General features: G+C 41.6%; 1 protein-coding gene and 1 long non-coding RNA gene across 6 annotated transcripts in view; one reads left to right on the top strand and one right to left on the bottom strand.

Moving 5' to 3' along the window:
• Positions 1–4,233: 4,233 nt before the first annotated feature.
• Positions 4,234–19,579, bottom strand: part of SLC4A8 (solute carrier family 4 member 8) — an 83,843-nt gene continuing 68,497 nt past the window's right edge. For 3 of the 5 annotated variants that reach the window (XM_077952436.1, XM_015151614.3, XM_077952437.1), the window contains 5 exons: positions 18,950–19,123; positions 16,480–16,617; positions 9,297–9,388; positions 7,483–7,578; positions 4,234–6,001 (listed from right to left, as the gene is read on the bottom strand). In XM_077952436.1, coding sequence (XP_077808562.1) covers positions 5,989–6,001; positions 7,483–7,578; positions 9,297–9,388; positions 16,480–16,617; positions 18,950–19,123 — 513 coding nt within the window. In that variant the 3' untranslated portion in view covers positions 4,234–5,988. 5 annotated transcript variants of the gene reach the window in all.
• Positions 12,774–16,230, top strand: LOC144332915 (uncharacterized). The gene is made up of 2 exons (XR_013401120.1): positions 12,774–14,263; positions 14,868–16,230. It is a non-coding gene; the product is annotated as an uncharacterized LOC144332915 (long non-coding RNA).

Genomic DNA, 19,579 nt, shown 5'->3' with positions numbered 1-19,579 from the left:
ATGGTTCACCACCCCACTACCCCAAATCCAGGTCTCTACACATAAAGAGATGGGGACAGAAGCCGTATGTGGAAAGAACACATCTCTTGGCAATCCTGTCTTCAGGAGTTGGAAGTCTCACGTAGCCACAAAGAGCCAGGCTGTGTTTTCTGCAACCAAACATATTTGGCAATTTCACAGTATGTTTCTGCTGGTCTTCACCCTCTCTCCAGACCTACTCTTCCCTGAAAGTTATGGCTAGCAAGTAATCCACCCACTTAGTAAGTCCAGTTCTTTTCATTTAGAGCTAAGATCCCACTTACCATCACTTTCTCAAATCTCTGGCCTCCCTCCCTTCCTACCTCTATACCACAAGCCTATCAGGCATTGGCCTGCCAACACTCAAACTGTTTCTGAAATCTCCCATTGTCATAAAAGAGGTGCACCACTTCCCTGGCCCAAGCAAATGTGGGCATGGAAATCACCTAACTACCTGCCTTGCTTTCCACTCCTACATTTTTCTCCTTCACACTGAGTTTAAACATCTTTTTCCATAGACGAATCTGTATTTGTTCTCAAACTACTCTTATCAGAGAAGTCTGAGATGGGAACCCCCGAGATGGGAGAATGGCCATATTTTGTTAATGTCCCTCCAGCTAGGTACACAAAGACTAGTAGTAACAATGAAATCTTATTGCTACACTCTCATCTGTCAACACACACACATGCAAATGCACATGTGCGCGCGCACGCACACACACACACACACTGCTGCTGCTTCACCTCTACTCATTTCCTACCCCAAACACTGCCCACCCTGACTCTTTCCCCATAGGCACCAGCCACAGACCAAAGCAAGAAAGCAGCCAGGACTCGGGTTGAGTGTTTGGTGGAAGTTGGACAAGAGGAGGGAGTAAGAGTAGGGAATGGTTCCTACCACAGAGATGAAACAGAAGTAAGGCTGGCTATTGTTTGAGAAAAATTGAATGGCTTAAAAGGGTTGGCATGGCCTCCAAAAGTAATTAACAGACCCTGCCAAAGGAAACCAAGACAGGTCCCCTCAAGATATGGAGCACACATCAGTCTCCATATCCTTTAGGGAAAGCCTCCTACTTATTCCAGTGCAAGTCACACATGCCGCAACCCCTACAGCAGAGGGCCATACTCCAGCCTTGTTAATACTGTACAGTGATAATGTGTAGCACCACCATACCAAATTAACAATGTGCACAATGATTGCATCCAGCATCATACCATCACTACGGCAACCTGTTGATGATCATCTAAACCAACCTGATGGAAGGTATGTAAGCTGGTTACTAGCGGGATATGGAACAGACACACGCAAAATTCCAACAATCCCAGATAATACAGCTCACAGGCTTGGATTATATCATGCAACGTTACATACTCTTACTGCTCTTTACAGAGATTCGAGAGATAACACCTATGCAAGGACTGCTGAAAACAGATTTAATACATTCAAAGCTCCTGCAGGGATCAGTGACATACACATCAGTTACCTACAGCTTGGTGTTTCTGCCTATGTTGCAAAAAAGTTGGGATACCCTGGTGTCATAAAACCCTGATTGGAATACTGTCTGAAAAAGTTGGAGGATCTGGACAACCACTAATGGTTCAGGTTCATCTAGTGGCCCATGAATAACAGATGACAACACTTGTGACGATAAATAACTTCCTTAAAGATTTCGAGGCCAGGTGCGGTGGCTCACGCCTGTAATCCCAGCACTTTGGGAGGCCGAGGAGGGTGGATCACCTGAGGCCAGGAGTTTCAGACCAGCCTGGCCAACATGGTGAAACCTCGTCTCTATTAAAATACAAAAATTAGCTGGGCATGGTGGTGCATGCCTATAATCCTAGCTACTCGGGAGGCTGAGGCAGGAGAATCACTTGAACCCAGGAGGCAGAGGTTGCAATGAGATGAGATTGCACCACTGCACTCCAGCCTGGGCGACAGAGTGAGACTTTGTCTCAAAAAAAAAAAAAAAAAAAAAAAAAAAAAAGTATGACTCTGCACTCATTTTGATTCCAGGAGTAACTAATGAAATCCCCAAATTCAGAAATGCTTGGAGATCCCTTGAGAAAGCCATCAGTCCTGTGTGGTTTCCCTCTGTGAAGGCAATTTGCCATCCAGATGCTGTGAAAATCACCACAACAGCCTTGCCTTGCCTCTGCAGCACTGTACCATGCCTCGGAAACAAGCTCCACCACGAGAAATTACCACCAAGGAAAACCAATTCCAGGAGGAATTCCTGAAACTAAGCTCAAGGATGCATCTGCTGAAAGGTCAGACAGGTTGGCCAATCAACATTCACAGATGAGCAATGGGAAATCCTGCAATCATGTGGAGTGACCCATGAAATCATCTAGGCAACTCTTGGAGACCAAAAAAAAAAGAAAAGAATCACCACCATCTGCAACAGGCGACAGTCCATAGGGACCCATGGATTTAAAAAAAAAAAATCGAACCTCACAAAGAGATTCAACAATCAGCTAATGAGTCAAAGGCCACAACCAGTATCCTGTAAGAAACAATGTCAGACCACGAGGATGACAGGAAATCACCACGTCCAAAAAGACCAGACTAGACAAAACCAACCATGCCCCTTGAGCACTTGCCATAAGAGATCCTGGTGCCATCTCTTTCTCTAGCCACACAAGAGGAGGGCCACACTTCCAAGACAGTTCCAACTCAAGAGGTTACCCTTAAAACCTCTTGATGAAAAGAAAGAGAGGGGACAAAGTTGAGTCTGATGTCAGTAGTGAACTGGCTGAAACACTGGATTGATCAAAGAATTTTAGCATCCTATAGATGGCAAGTTTGATGCAGTGTACTTGGCCTTTGACACATTAGCAAGCATAATTGAGAAAAAATTCAAGATCCTTGATGGAAACTTGGAGAAACTTCAAACTGATATATCATTCATGCATTTGAGAGCCATCAAGGGATACCTCCTACTGGGAATTTTTTTTTTTTTTTTTTTTTTTTTTTTTTTTTTTTTTTGAGACGCAGCCTTGCTCTGTCGCCCAGGCTGGAGAGCAGTGGTGTGATCTCGGCTCACTGCAAGCTCTGCCTCCCAGGTTCACACCATTCTCCTGCCTCAGCCTCCTGAGTAGCTGGGACTACAGGTGCTCGCCACCACGCCCGGCTAATTTTTTTGTATTTTTAGTAGAGACAGGTTTCACTGTGTTAGCCAGGATGGTCTCGATCTCCTGACCTTGTGATCTGCCTGCCTCGGCCTCCCAAAGTACTGGGAGTACAGGCGTGAGCCATTGCGCCCGGCCAGGAAGTTTTATTCTGCATCACTTGCAGGGATATCAGACCCTCCTCCAGCTGTCCTCACACTTGCTGTGCAGGCTGCTGGAACCACTGCTGGGACCTACAATCCCGAGAGTGACTGGTAACCACCATGCACAAAGGTGAACTGCAACTGTATGGAGACAACTGAGCACCACACCCACAGAGCCAGGATCATCCAACCCATTCGCCCAACCCCAACCATCACCTCATGGCAAAACCACCCAAATCCCTTCCCATCTTCACGCACAATCCCCCATCGAGTTCGCCCCAACAACACACCAAATCATATTTTTTTAAAGTAGCTAACATTCCTAAGGCGCAGTGATCTGGGAGGGTCTAGCTCGAGAAGTACCCTAAAGTGCACAGGTGGTCCTATACCCATACTACACTGAGTTAAAGAAGGCTCCTCCCCTCAAGCAGTAAAGGCAGCACAAGGCAACAGTGTGTTAGGAGAAGCATTTTTCTGAGTGATACTCTCACCCAGTTTTGATACACTCCTAACAGCTGTGCTGAGGCTAGGGAAAGAGGTGAAATGGTCATCAACCTCCCCACACAGAGGTGGCAGGAAAAGATGGGAGGGTCAAGATAGGACAAGAAAGGGGAGATGTTCTCAGGGAACAATGAGGATGAAAAAGAGGCAAGCTTAAGGAAGCAGCCAGAGAGGGACAAGGGAAAAGTCTGCGAGAAAGCTTATCCTCCTGACAGGCTGCCTTTTAATTCTTCCCAATTAGGTAGGTAAATGAGTACAATTACTACAGCTATCCTAAAGTGATAAAATGTGAAGCTTTGGCTCATGAAGATTTTAATGCCCATATAGGTTCAAAGAAGCATGACCTATCCTGTCTGCACCATATATATATGAAAGGAAGCTAAGGCTGTTTCCAAAACAGCCTTGTGATAGAAATGAGACAAACCAGGAACAATACCCACGATTCAAAGGAACATCATTTTAATATCTGAAAGTAGCATAATGTTCAGCCAATAGGCATTGGTACAACCATACATACTGCTTGTTTACAGCAGGCATCCCTTCTGAGTGGTTGGCATCTGTACTGTACCAGTTGTTAAATATTTTGAAAATCATCTCTGTATTAAAATAATTGTGGCCCTAGGAGATAGGGAATATGAAATAAATGAAGGATTCCTTTAACATCAAAGGTCTTTAGAGTAAGACTAGAATACATTAGTATATTTTAAAAGTCTAAGGAATGCAAAATTCAATAAAGTGATATAGCCAACCCTTCACCTAAGAAAGAAAAACACATTGGGGAACTTCCCACTGTACAAAGATTTTCCAGGATGGAAAACTAACATGATAGAATTCTCTGGGTGCTGATGGGCTTGCTCATTACATTCTGTGCACAAAGGAGGGAAAGATTTATAAGCACTGGATCCCAAATACTTTACATTCATTGCAACATAGAAGAGAAGAGAAAAACCATGAATGTAGTTTTAAATTAAATATCAAAACTAATTTCACCACTTACAGTTCATTTCCCAGTGTGACTTTTTGCATCTGAGAGCCAGAATGTTTGTCAACCAAAAGAAATCCATGATGATGAAGAAACCACATGGCTGAAGGTGATTTTGGTCCATTGAACTGATGATCGTTCACTACTAAGGCAGTTAAGGAGACAGTACGTAAGCACTTGGATCTCACCAGGATGGAATTGGAATGTATCCTCAAGAAACAGCAGCAAGAAGTCGAAGAGTCCCGCAAAATGGCCAATAAAAACACCATATCCTCCTTTCTATTCACAAACAACTATTATCAAATCTTTCCCAGATATCTAGAAAGCAGACACTATGACAAATCTTCAGGCTAGGAAGTCCTTCCTGGTATCTAAACTAATTCCTTCTATTGCAATCTAAGCTCAATCTCTTACTCTATCCTCAATGAAAACCAAGAGAAGTTGCTCATCCTCACTTATTGTTGATTTTCCGGGGATCCTTTTCCTATCTAAGCGACACAATTCAAATGTCCCTTCTTGGTCCTTGTATCATCCAAGGTTCTTGCCAGTTATGCAGGCTGCTGCTAGGGAGTGATGGAGATGCACCCAAGTCAGAGGCATCTTCTGGCTGTGGTGGCAGGCACTGCCAATGCCCAGATCACGGATCTTCCTGGTAGCTGACCTCCTGACAGTCTCTGGGTCTGACCAGCATCCCCCAGGGGAGGTAATCAAACCAAGGCCCAGGGCTGCCTAGGAGCCTGCAGGCACTAAAAGCACTGGAGAGCCAGAGAGGATTTCCTCTCTGTTCCCCTCCTACTCCGCACTCCATCCTTTAGGAAGAGGGACCTCACTGAAGGACTCCTCAGCGGCAGAATGAATCCGTATGGCTTGGCAGGCCAGCAGAGAATTTCAGAGAAAATGTCTGGAAAATGGGAAGCTAGGTCTTCAATGGTGGCTGTTCTAAAGTGAAAAAGAAGGAAGAAGAGGAGAAGAACCAACAGGAGGTGGTCTTCTGCTTCCACATTCATATCTGGTGACTGGCTGCTGGTATGGGGATAGCTGGATGCCCTCCAATGCACACCAAAAATAACTGAATGCTTCGGCATGGCTTTGAGATGACCAAGGACAGGGCCAGACTTGGTCTTGCTTCTTCTCTGAGAGACTCGCCATTTTCTCTGTAACCAGAACTTCCCTGAGGCACCACACGGCCCAAATCTTCCATCCCAGCAAAGACTCTTAGTTGAAGAGACTGAATAAAAGTGTTACAATTAGACAAAAAGGGAACATATGATTCATTCCTCCTTTTAACACAATACTTTGAAGATGTCACCACAATTTGGATCTGGCTATATTTTAAGTTCATTTACAAGTAGACTAGTTCTCAACTAAAAATAACCATGTGCGTTATACATTTCAGCAGCTGCCTGGATTTTCCTCCGAAGGAAACAAGATTCTATATTTCACTCACATTCAGCAGAGATTCATTTTAACCCATTCGATGAAGACACAAATCACCACTACCACCCACTGGTGGCTGTGACTTTTCAGAGCACTTTAATTTCTCCTCAGAGTAGCCTCAGGAGTGGGGCAGTGAGTTATTGTTATCTCCATTGCTGAGTAAACTGAACGCCAGAAACAGTGGTCTGTCAAGTTATACATGGAATTAATCAAAGGACCAGGTCTCCTGATTCCCAGCTTATTTATTTACTTTTTTTAACTAGAAAAGTTGACTTTAAGAAGGCCTCAGATTTTGTCTTCAGTTATTTACTTATATTTAAATGGTATTTGGACTAAACTATTCAATAAATTTGGGCATATAGCCTACCTCAGTGCAGGCAAAAATGCCTCAAGTTCTTCCATTTTCTTCATTAACCTGATTAAGGTTGATCTATGGTATTAGCAAATGATATGCAGAATTTGGTTTCAAAACAGAAAAACAGTTACGGCCGGGTGCACTGGCCCATGCCTGTAATCCCAGCACTTTGGGAGGCCAAGGTAGGAGGATCGCTTGAGTCCAGGAGTTCCAGACCAGCCTGGGCAACACAGTAAATCGTCATCTCTATAAAAATAAAAAAATTAGCCGGCAGGGGTGGCATGCACCTGTACTCCCAGCTACTTGGGAGGCTGCGGCAGAAGGATTGCTTGAGCCCGGATGGCAGAGATTACAGTGAGCTGAGATTGTGCCATTGCACTCCAGCCTGGGAGACAGAGAGTGACTGTCTCAAAAAAACAAAAAAAGAAAAAAAAGAAAAAAAAAAAAACAGTTACAATTTAGTATTTCAAAAATCTTTACTTGTTGTTAGTCCTCATTATGTAACAAGTTAAACACGTTAAAGAATGTATCAGTACTATCAACACTATCTGAGTATTTTAGCAATTTTCTACCTAGTGTGGTTGCAGTAACCAGAGACATGCCCTTTAGATTCTGAAATGAGAACTAGAAAGAGGATTAAAGGAAATAAACAGGCAAAGCAAATTTATATGCCAAAATAATCCCATTCAGACCTTGAACCTGTGTAAACGGGCTGCTTAAAACACCCTGACCAAATATTTAGAAAACATTCTTACTTTTTAAAGGTTTATAGCTATTCTTATGCAGTTAGCAGCCATTCCTGGAAGTGCCATTTATTACACAAATTCCATTTTACAACTAAAACACATTTTACCTTCAATATTGCCATTGTCAAAAGCCAGAAATAAATAAAAATCAGATGTTACAGTTCGCTTTACCTCTTTTCCTTTGCATTTCCAGAATTCATACTGAGAGCTTTCCAGACTGTAGTTTTAGGCATTTCATCAGATATATTAATCTCAGAGGGGTCACATCTGAAATCAGCGATTAGGACAGTGACTGTCAGACATACAAATAAAATACGTATCATAGTCTATAATGATCACTGCCCCACCAGAAGGGAAAAGATGAGGTTTGAGACCACCCAGCTAACAGCTCTCAGGAACTCTGGGAACAAGATAAAGTCTGATCTTTCTTCTGCAGCCACTGAGGTCAGAATGGGAAGAGGCAAGGTGGCCCATGAGATGGTGCTGAAAGCTGGGCTGGTGTGTCACATGGCAGCCAGTCCTGCCCCCACAACTGTGCACTTCTCCAAAGGGCCTCACTGGAGATGCTGCTGACAACGCTATGCTATCAACAGTGTAGCATCAGGAACTACCACTTACTGAGCACTAGCTGTATGCCAGGCACTTTTCATTCATGTCATTTACACAGTCAAATCTCTTCTGTTCATAGTTCACAAAGGACTTTCCTAATATCTTAACTATCATAGCAACAGAGATTATTAACATCCTCATTTTGAAGATGCAGAAATGAAACCTCTCAGAGCTAAGTGACTATCCAAGGTCAAACAACAGCAAGTAGAGAATCAAGACCTTGAACCCAGCCCTTGATTTCCTAGAAACAGAATAGTTTGATGTTTTCTGCAAGCCAGATTATCTCCTTTTAAAATGCCAAGAGAGGAGGCAGCATCCTGTTAAAGGGGAAACATTGTTCCTACTTTGCCACCAGATAAATCAAGCTCACAGCTCCTTCCACAACAACGTGTAGAAAGTTTATTAAGAACCAAGACTATTATTAAGAAAAAGAGTGTCCTAATTTCCCCCACCGTATAAACCACAACCAACTCAATGATTCAGCAATAAATTCTTCAGAATCTCAATGACCCAGATATCCTGCTCTCTTCCTTCTCTGCTCCCTCTTGACCTCTAGGTTTTTCAGCCTATGGTACCTATAGGTACACAGTGCTATGTGTATCTCTTCCAATTCAGAAACAAGACGCCAGGAGTAAAACCATGAATGGACCAATTTAGTTTCCTGTCATTTGTGGTGAGCAATAGGTTTGACAGAGAAAGGAGCTAAAATCATTGGGAGAAGTAAGTAATTTTCATGATCCCAGTTCAATTCCCCCTTGCTCCCAGAACTACAGATGCCACAAGCCAGGCTAACATTGACTATTTCTGCCTATCCCCAAAAGCTTGCCCAAGCATTGGAATTTCATGCCTACTAGGCTGAGAACTCTCTGGAAATAAAGACCACGTCCTTTTCATCTTTGGAAGATGGCAAGGAAAGGCAGAAGGAGCACTGGTTTGAGGAATAGAAGACAGACCAGGGTTTGAATCCTAATCTTTCTATTCAGCAACATTGTAACATTGGATAAACTGCCTAGAACCCAAGACTTAGTTTCTTCACTTATACAAATGTGGATAGTGATATTCATATGAGTACAGGTTAACTGACAACACATAAGTAAACCCTCCAGCACAATCCCAGCACAAAGGAGGCACTCAGTACATTGACTTTCTTACCTCTCTTCTCCTTGTGATTCCCATAACCTGATATAGTGCCTGGTACATAGCAGGTATTCAATAAACAATGAGATGGAAAAGGTATTTTCACAGGATGGAACTGGGAAGCTGAATGTTTAGCTCTTTATGCTAGCAGCTGCATGTGTGACACCACCACCACCACAAAGCCAGAACACTTAGAGAATAACCCAAAAAGTAAACTCCTTGGTGTTTGGAAGTTTTACCTGCAACTGACGCTCTTTCCAGGACTACTTAGTAACTTCCTGCTCTCTAAGGGGAACTTGTCTCCCCCAATCTCTAACATTTTCTCGGCCTCCTGGAAGAAAAATAAACATTATTACATCTCGGACCAAGTAAGACCAAAAGTTCACCAGACCATTCTTCTACCACAATTTCTACCTAATTTCATTGCACATTTATTATAAATAATATGATTAGGTTCTTTCATAGATTTGAGTTACCACAAAATGAGAGACAACCAGATATTTATACATGTGGAATAGCATTCAAAAAAGAATAAAAGAAAACGTCAATCTGAGTAAACCTCTAGATCTAATGACCAATTTACTACAATATAGCAGACAGAAGAACATTTTAAATGACACCAAGGGATGCATTTAGCAAAATATAAATGGTGAGAAGCCCTAGAGGTCAAAGACCCTGTTTCTCCAGTTTTAAAAAAAATGGAAAGGGAACCCCCAAAAAGATTTAAGAAAGATATCAACCAATTGCAATATATGGCTCTTCTTTGGATTCTAATTCAAATAAACAAATTATTAACAATAAGAAGTCTTTTCTTTCTACCTTTGTAGGTTTAAAATAATCCAAAATGTAGGCTGGGCGTGGTGGCTCATACTTGTAATCCCAGCACTTTGGGAGGCCGAGGTGGGCAGATCATGAGGTCAGGAGATCGAGACCATCCTGACTAACACAGTAAAACCCCGTCTCTACTAAAAATATAAAAAATTAGCCAGGTGTGGTGGTGGGCACCTGTAGTCCCAGCTACTCGGGAGGCTGAAGCAGGAGAATGGCGTGAACCCGGAAGGCGGAGGTTGCAGTGAGCCGAGATCACGCCACTGTACTCTAGCCTGGGTGAGAGAGCGAGACTCCGTCTCAAAAAAACAAAAACAAAAATAAAAATGATAAAATAATAATAATAATCCATAAGGTAAAAGATCTCTACTAAGAGAACTATAAAACACTACTGAAAGAGATCAGGCTGGCTGGGTGCAGTGGCTCACATCTGGAATCCCAGTACTTTGGGAGGCTGAGGCGGGTGGATCACGAGGTCAGGAGCTCAAGACCAGCCTGGCCAATATAGTGAAACCCTGTCTCTACTAAAAATACAAAAATTAGTAGGGCGTGGTGGCGGGCGCCTGTAGTCCCAGCTACTTGGGAGGTTGAGGCAGGAGAGTCGCTTGAACCTGGGAGGCGGAGGTTGCAGTGAGCCGAGATGACACCACTGCACTCCAGCCTGGGTGACAGAGCGAGACTCCATCTCAAAAAAAAAAAAAAAAAAAAAAAAAAAAAGGTCAGGCACAGTGGCTCATGCCTTAATCCAAACACTTTGGGAGGCCAAGGCAGGCAGATCACTTGAGATCAGGAGTTCGAGACCACCGTGGTCAACATGGCAAAACCTCGTCTCTACTAAAAATACAAAAATTAGCCCAGGCGTGATGGCAGGCACCTGTAATCCCAGCTACTCAGGAGGCTGAGGGAGGAGAATCACTTGAACCTGGGAGCAGGAGGTTGTAGTGAGCTGAAATCACGCCATTGCCCTCCAGCCTTGGCAACAGAGCAAGACTCTGTCTCAAAACAAACAAACAAACAAACAAAAAACACACTGCTGAAAGAAAACAGAGATGATTTCTTTTTCAGAGAATCATCTCTAATCTGACTTCTTTTTCAGAGAATCATCTCTGATTTCTTTCAGCAATGTTTTGTAGTTCTTGTAGAGCTCTTTCATGTTTTTGATTAGGTGTATTCCTAGGTATTTCATTTTCTTTGTGGCTATTGTAGTTAGGATTGTGTTCTTGGTTAAAAGAAGACATATAAGTGGCCAACAAACAGATTAAAAAATGGTCAACATCATGCATCATTAGAGACGCAAATCAGAACCACAAAGAGACTCCATCTCACATCAGTCAGAATGACTATTATTAAAAAGTCAAAAAATAACAGATGTTGGCATGGTAGTGGAGAAAACGGAACATTTCTACACTGTTGGTGGGAATGCAAATTAGTTCAGCCCCTGTTGAAAGCAGTTTGGAGATTTCTCAAAGAACTGAAAATAGAACTAGCATTAGACCCAACAATCCCATTACTTGGTATATACCCAAAGGAAAAGAAATTGTTCTGTCAAAAAGACATCTGCACTCATATATTTATTGTAGCACTATCAACAATAGCAAAGAAATGGAATTAATCCAGGTGCCCATCAATGGCGGACTGGTAAAGAAACTGTAGTACATATATACCATGGAATACTATGCAGCCATAACGAGAACAAAACCATGTCCTTTGCAGCAACATGGATGCAGCTGGAGGCCATTACCCTAAGTGAACTGATGCAGGAACAAAAAACCAAATAATGCATGTTCTCATTTATAAGTGGAAGCTAAACATTGGGTACACATGGACACAAAGATGGGAACAAAAAAACACTGGGGATTGCAAAAGGGGGAAGGCAGGGGAAGGGTTGGAAAACTACCTATCGGGTACTATATTCACTTTTGGGCGACAGGATCATTAGAGGCCCAAAGCTCAGCATAACTCAACACACCCATGTAACAAACCTGCACATGCCCTGAATCTAAAATAACTTATTTATTTATTTATTTTTTGAGAGAGTCTCGCTGTGTCGCCCAGGCTGGAGCACAGTGGCGCGATCTCGGCTCACTGCAAGCTCCACCTCCCGGGTTCACGCCATTCTCCTGACTCAGCCTCCTGAGTAGCCGGGACTACAGGCGCCCGCCAACACGCCCGGCTAATTTTTTTATTTTTAGTAGAGATGGGGTTTCACCATGTTTCACCGAGGTCTCGATCTCCTGACCTTGTGATCCGCCCGCCTCAGCCTCCCAAAATAACTGAGATTACAGGCGTGAGCCACCGCGCCCAGCCTAAAATAACTTTTTTAAGAAATCCATAATAAAATGTTTTCTTAGAAAACAATCCCGCTGGCCGGGTGCGGTGGCTCAAGCCTGTAATCCCAGCACTTTGGGAGGCCGAGGCGGGTGGATCACGAGGTCAGGAAATCGAGACTATCCTGGCTAACATGGTGAAACCCCGTCTCTACTAAAAATACAAAAAACTAGCCAGGCGTGGTGGCGGGCGCCTGTAGTCTCAGCTACTTGGGAGGCTGAGGCGGGAGAATGGCGTGAACCCGGGAGGCGGAGCTTGCAGTGAGCCGAGATCACGCCACTGCACTCCAGCCTGGGAGACACAGCGAGACTCCGTCTCAAAAAAAAAAAAAAGAAAAAAAAAGAAAACAATCCCGCTAATTTAAAGAAAATAATTACAGAGAAAAAAACTATCTGTACAAAGATGTTTAAAGTAATATAAAACAACTAAAAATTTTAACAAAGGAAAAATATTTAAATTAAATATGAGATAATACTATAGAACATTATATATCCATTTTTAAAATATGATCATGATACAGACAAATAGAAACATGAAAGTGTCTTATGAAATCAGGTTGAGGGAAAAAAACAGAATATATATGTGCTATATATATAAATATGAACTCACAATTATATAATTATCATAGTTATGTGAAAACTATGTCAAAAAATGGAAAACAACATAAAGAAATGAACATGAATGTTGGCTATCAGATGGAGAAATTTTGGAGTCAAGTCTTCATCTTTTTCTTTTATTTCATTTAGCTTTTAAAACAATTTTATAAAGTAACACATGTTAACAAATATGTGCTTACTTCAGGAATTTTGGAAAATAAGGAATATAATGTCTACCAGCCACCTCGAACTTAACATCCAAAGCAGATCTCTTGATTTTCCTCCTAAACCTGCTGTTCTCCTTGGTCTTCCCCATCTTAATAAATAGTACAACCATTCATTCAATGGCTCGGTCCAAAAATCTAAGAGTCATACTTGATTCCTCTTTCACCCATGCCCACTATCATTAACAAAACCCATCAGCTCTATCTTCAAAATAAGTACCCAATTCAGCCACTTTCATCACCACTACCTTAGCATAAGCCACCCTCCCCTTTTGCCTGAGCTGCTGCCAGCCTCCTAGCTGGTCTCCCTGCTACCACTCTGTCCCTTCCAGTCTTACTGGCTTTCTTGGTGTTCCTCAGGCACACCGAGCTCATCCCTCCTTCAAGACCTTTGCACTTTCTGTACCCCTGGCCTGGAATGTTCTTAATCCCAGATATTCTCATAATTTGCTTCTTACTTTATTCAGGTCTCTACTCAGATGTCTCCTCAGAAGAGTCATCTCTAATCATCCTAAATAAAGTAACTCTCTCACTCCCTACCTTCTTAAAACATATCACTACCTAAAATTATATATGTATGTATATAAATTATAGCACTATAACCAAGAAAATAAATATAGACTTGTTTGCTTGTTGACAGTGTCACCTCCATGAGAATGTAAGCTCCATGGGGTCGGTCAGGGACTCTCTCTGTCCTGTATACTAGTGGGTCTGGAACAGTGACAACAGAGTAAAGATTCAATAAATATAGAGGAAGGAAGGAAATTAATCAAAAAAATGTATAATCTTACCACCTAGAGAGACATAGAGAACCACAATAAACATTTTGGTGTATTTTCTTCCCATCTTTTTCACGTGTGTGTGGGGTGCACACATGCACGTGTGTGTGTGTACAGTATGTGTATATGTATATGTTTTAGTAAAAGTGAGGTTCTTTGACAGTCTTCCCGTATGCTCCATTTTATGTTCTCTATGTTTTTCACATAAAATGTCAGAAACATGTCCACATATCTTTTTTTTTTTTTTTTTTTTTTTGAGACAAAGTCTTGCTTTTTCATCTAGGCTGGAGTGCAATGGCATGATCTCAGCTCACTACAGCCTCTGCCTCCCCGGTTCAAGTGATTCTCCTGTCTCAGCCTCCTGAGTAGCTGGGATTATAGGCATGCACCAACATGCTTGGCTAATTTTTTTGTATTTTTAGTAGAGACAGTGTTTCACCATGTTGGCCAGGTGTCGAACTCCTGACCTCAGGTGATCTGCCCGCCTTGACCTCCCAAAGTGCTGGGATTACAGGCATGAGCCACCACACCCAGCCTTTTTTTTTTTTTTCTTTTGAGACAAGATCTCTCTCTGTCGCCCAGGCTGGAGTGAGGTGGTGTCATCTCAGCTCACTGCAACATCCGCCTCCCAGATTCAAGCGATCCTCCCGCCTTAGCCTCCCAAGTAGCTGGGACTACAGCACATATCATTAAGTATCATTACAAAATAGCATCATTAAGTATTTTTTAAAACTTTATTTTTAGGCCAAGCACAGTGGCTCATACCTATAATCCCAACACTGGGAGGCTGAGGCGGGTGGATCACGAGGTCAAGAGATCGAGACCACCCTGGCCAACATGGTGAAACCCCGTCTCTACTAAAAATACAAAAATTAGCTGGGCATGGTGGCGTGCCTGTAGTCCCAGCTACTCGGGAGACTGAGGCAGGAGAATCGTTTGAACCCAGAAGGCAGAGATTGCAGTGAGCCAAGATCAGGCCACTGCACTCAGAGCGAGACTCTGTCTCAAAAAAAAAAAAAAAAAAAAAAATTTATTTTTAAACTGTTGTACAATAGTCTATTGTAATATATTTACTCTAATTTTCTTTTTTTTCTTTATGCCACCACAATTAAAATATTTTGTCTACATTGCTAATTGTATCCTTAGGATAAATTTAAAAATTAGAGTTGCTGGGCCAAAGGGCATATACACTTTTAAGACTCTGTGGTTAAACTGCCCTCTAAAGAGATTTATGCAACTCATATTACCACTTTTAGAGTGTGAGAAGCCCATTTCAATTACAGTCTTGCCAACACTTGTTTTTATCTTTTAAAAATCTTTGCCAATTCGACAAGTAAAAATAATGTATTCTCCTTGTTTAAATTTTCATTTTTTTATTTTTTAATATTTATTTTCATTTCATAAAATCCAGATGCTGCACAATCATTTCTTTGATTATTAGTGAGAATGAAATTTTTGTCATAGGGCAACTAGCCATTTGTACTTCTTTTTTGTAAATTATATATGTCCATTGCTCATTTCAATTTCATATTATTCTTATTAATATATAAGAATTATTTGAATAGTAAAGATATTAACACATCTCAACTTATCTGTTATTTTTAAATTCTGTTTAGAGTTTTGGATGCCCGAAAGCATAACATTTTATGTAGTGAATTCTATCAATATTATCTTTAAAGTTTTCTTCCATTGACTTTATATAATTGTTGAAGCTTATTTGGAAATACAAGACTTTTGTTTTGTTTTCTTTCGTTTTTTTTTTTCGAGATAGGATCTCACTCAGCCTAGGCTGGAATGCAGTGGCATGATCACAGCTTTGCTGCAGCCTCAACCTCCTGGGCTGAAGGTATCCTCCCACCTCAGCCTCCCAAGTAGCTGACTACAGGTATGTGCCACCACATCCAGCTAATTCTTTTTTTTTTTTTTTTTAGAGACAGGGTCTCATTATGTTGCCTAGGCTGGTCTCAAACTCCTGGCCTCAAGTGATCCTCCAGCCTCGACTCCCAAAGCCCTGGAATTACAGCAATAAGCCACTGTGCCTGGCCTAAAAAAAAAAAAGTCTTTTAAAAGTTTTTTCAAAGGACACTATTTTAGGCACTAACTGTATTTGGAAACACTTCCCAGCTCACTCATTTCTTGGTCTGGTATTTTCATTTTGCTACACATTCTTTCTTTGCATATATAGGCCATTTATTGAGGGTCCATTGTGTAGATGACAAGATGCCAAGTGCTGAGGGAAATGAAAAAAGAAAGTCCTATGCAAGTTATTTTTGCATGGTGCCAACCACAGCACCATTTGCAATTAGATACATTACAAACATTCTAGGAAATAATGGGTCTTATATATTTGTCAAATTAGTCCTTTTGAAAGAATGTGAGCCATTGAATCTGTTAATAAGGGCATATTGTATGTTCACATTCTAGGTATGAGCCTGGTGAGTAGATTGTAGACAAAGGAAAAAATAACTGGTTGTCAAACCCAAAAATGAAGAACAGACAGGAGCAAGAATCCCTAATCCATTCTCAGCTGAGAGCATCTTTGGAGGTAAACTTCCTAGCTCCTAAATATAACCCTTGGGATTCCAGACATGCCAACTTTTCATGTGGCCTTTCCTATGTTCTGTAATTTGAGGCCCTCAGGTATACAGTTGGTGCAAGGACTATGACCTCTTCCTCCTTGGCCTTCTTTTTGGCATCATCCAACTTCTTCTTTTTGCTTTCAGGCATGAGATCATCTAACCAGCTCAGCTCTCGCTTAGAGAAACAGAGATCCATGACTTTCCTGACAAAGACCAAGGCCAAAACCTGAAGAAAAATGAAAAAAGAAAGTGAATGAAAGGTACAAATTTCCTTCCTGGACTTAAAAGCAAAGCCTTATTTTTACAGCAGACTAGGACATTTCAAGCAAAATCAAACTCATAAGAATCATAACTGTCACCATTTATTGAATGCTTTCTTTGTGCCAGGTAACATATGTTATATACAATATTTTAACTACCACAATAGCTCTACAACTTAGAGAGCAGCTAACTGGATTCTGTCATTGAAAAGATGAGCTCCTCATCTGCAGACGGCTAGAGGTCAGCAGGAAGGCTACAGGACAGCAGGTGGGTAGAAAGCTTCTGCTGGAGCTGGGCCATGGTGAGACCAGCCACAGCCAGCCCAAGCATTCCTCACAGTGGGATGATGGGTTCTTAGAAGATCATCTTTATTCCTTCTGATCCTTTGCCTATACATTCCCCTACCCAAATCCTTGCTTTGGGCCTGCATCATGTGTCTCCAGTGGTTTTTGTCTCTGCCCTCTGGCCTGGCCTGACACTCACTTTATAAATGAGGAAACTGAGGCCCAGAGAGAAAGTGACTTGCCTAAAATCTGACAGTTGATTTCCCCAATAAAGGTAGGTCCAGGGCATCCCAATTGCTGCTCCACTTTCTTTCCATGAGGGCCATTTTAGCCAAAGGAAAACAAAGAATTAATCCTGTCTGGGTGGACTGGTGTTCATCAGCTATATTTGGTGACTGCACAAGGAATGAGGCAAATCAGGCTTATTAAATTCAAGTACATTTCTCTCTGATTTTAGTGACTACTTTCCTGATACATCTGGAATTGATAGGATCCCTTCTAGGAGTTCCCAGTAATTTACTATTTCTTTAACCCATGAATATAACACACAAATGCAAAGTCTTATACGTATTCTGACAAAATTGAGAAACCCACCAGGAGGTTGTGGATCTAGAAGATTAGAAAAAAAATTAAAGATAGAATTTCCGTATGATCCAGCAATTCCACTCCTGGTATATTCCCCAAAGAATTGAAAACAGAGACACTAACAGATATCTGTAAAGCCATATTTATAGCAGTATTATCGACAGGTGAATGGATAAATAAAATGTAGTGTTTACATATAGTGGGATACTATTCAATCTTGAAAAGGAAGGAAATTCTGACACATGCTACAACATGGATTAACCTTGAAGACATTAGGCTAAATGAAATTAGCCAGTCACAAGCTGGGCACAGTGGCTCATGTCTATAATCCCAGTACTTTGGGAGGCTGAAGCAGGTGGATCACCTGAGGTCAGGAGTTTGAGACCAGCCTGGCCAACATAGTGAAACTCCATCTCTACTAAAAATACAAAAAATTAGCTGGGCATGGTGGTGGGCACCTGTAATCCCAGCTATTAGGGAGGCTGAGGCAGGAGAATCGCTTGAACCTGGGAGGTGGAGGTTGCAGTGAGCCAAAATCGCGCCATTGCACTCCAGCCTGGGCAACAAGAGTGAAACTCCATCTCAAAAAAAAAAAAAAGAAAGAAAAGAAAGAAAAGAAATCAGCCAGTCGCAAAAGGGCAAATTGTGATTCACTTATATGATGTACCTAGAATAATCAAATACATAGAGACAGAAAGTAGAATGGTGGTTGCCAGGGGCTGAGGGTATGGGAGAATGGGGATTTAGTGTTTAATAGGTGCAGAGTTTCAGCTTTGCAGGATGTAAAAAGTTCCAGAGCTGGAGGGTGGTAATAGCTCCACAGCAATGTGCATGTACTTAATGCCACTCAACCGTACACTTAAAAATGGTAAATTTTATAGTTATAATGTTTTACCACAATTAAAAAAATAACAATGATAATAAGAATTTAATTCAACCCAAATGTCCATCAGTGACAGACTGGATTAAGAAAATGTGGCACATATACACCATGGAATATTATGCAGCCATAAAAAAGGATGAGTTTGTGTCCTTTGTAGGGACATGGATGCAGCTGGAAACCATCATTCTTAGCAAACTATCACAAGAACAGAAAACCAAACACCGCATGTTCTCATTCATAGGTGGGAACTGAACAATGAGATCACTTGGACTCGGGAAGGGGAATATCACACACCGGGGCCTATCATGGGGAGGGGGGAGGGGGGAGGGATTGCATTGGGAGTTATACCTGATGTAAATGACGAGTTGATGGGTGCTGACGAGTTGATGGGTGCAGCACACCAACATGGCACAAGTATACATATGTAACAAACCTGCACGTTATGCACATGTACCCTAGAACTTAAAGTATAATAATAATAATAATAAATAAATAAATAAAAATAACAATGATAAAAAAAAATTTATTTTTTAAAACCACCTCACCATCATTGGGAAAACAATGGCAGCTGGAGATGCCTTGATGACCCAGAGCAGGACGAGACAGGTCAGCTGGATGAGGGTGAAGAGGTGCACTTTGCGCAGTGGCACATGCCGCAGGTAAATGAAATCTGGCTGGTGCTTTGCGGGCATCCCAAAGAGCTTTAGACGATCAAAGAACTGAAAGGAAGGAACTGGCATTTATTTTCTGGAGGGCTCTCTGGGTCGGAAGCTTTTAGACCCATTCATATCTCTTACATCACCTGCCCTGAAAGGTAGGTAACACCATTTCCTCTGGACAGAAATGGAAACTGAGACTTTAAAAGACCAGGCAATTTGGCCAAGGTTAGTAAGTGGCAAAGTCATAATTTGAATCCATCTTTTCTAATTCTAGGTTCAAACTTCTTTCTCCCATCCCACTCTGTGGCTCCTAAGAGAGCTCTTTCTCAGGGGGTGTTGGAAACAAAATTACATCTTTTTGCTTATTATCAAAACCAAATCTCTTACTTGTTTTAGGAGTTTGGAGCTATTCATTGATTATTTATAGTGAAAAGATAAAATAAAACCTCATAACATCCTAGATATATAAAAAATGATCATCCTTACAAAAAGGAAGAAAGAGAACCAGAGATTAAA

The sequence above is a fragment of the Macaca mulatta genome, chromosome 11 (genome assembly GCF_049350105.2).
Source record: "Macaca mulatta isolate MMU2019108-1 chromosome 11, T2T-MMU8v2.0, whole genome shotgun sequence".
Taxonomy (NCBI): Eukaryota; Metazoa; Chordata; class Mammalia; order Primates; family Cercopithecidae; genus Macaca; species Macaca mulatta.
The sequence above is the reverse complement of the archived record's forward strand: the minus strand, read 5'-3'. Positions and strand labels throughout refer to the sequence as shown.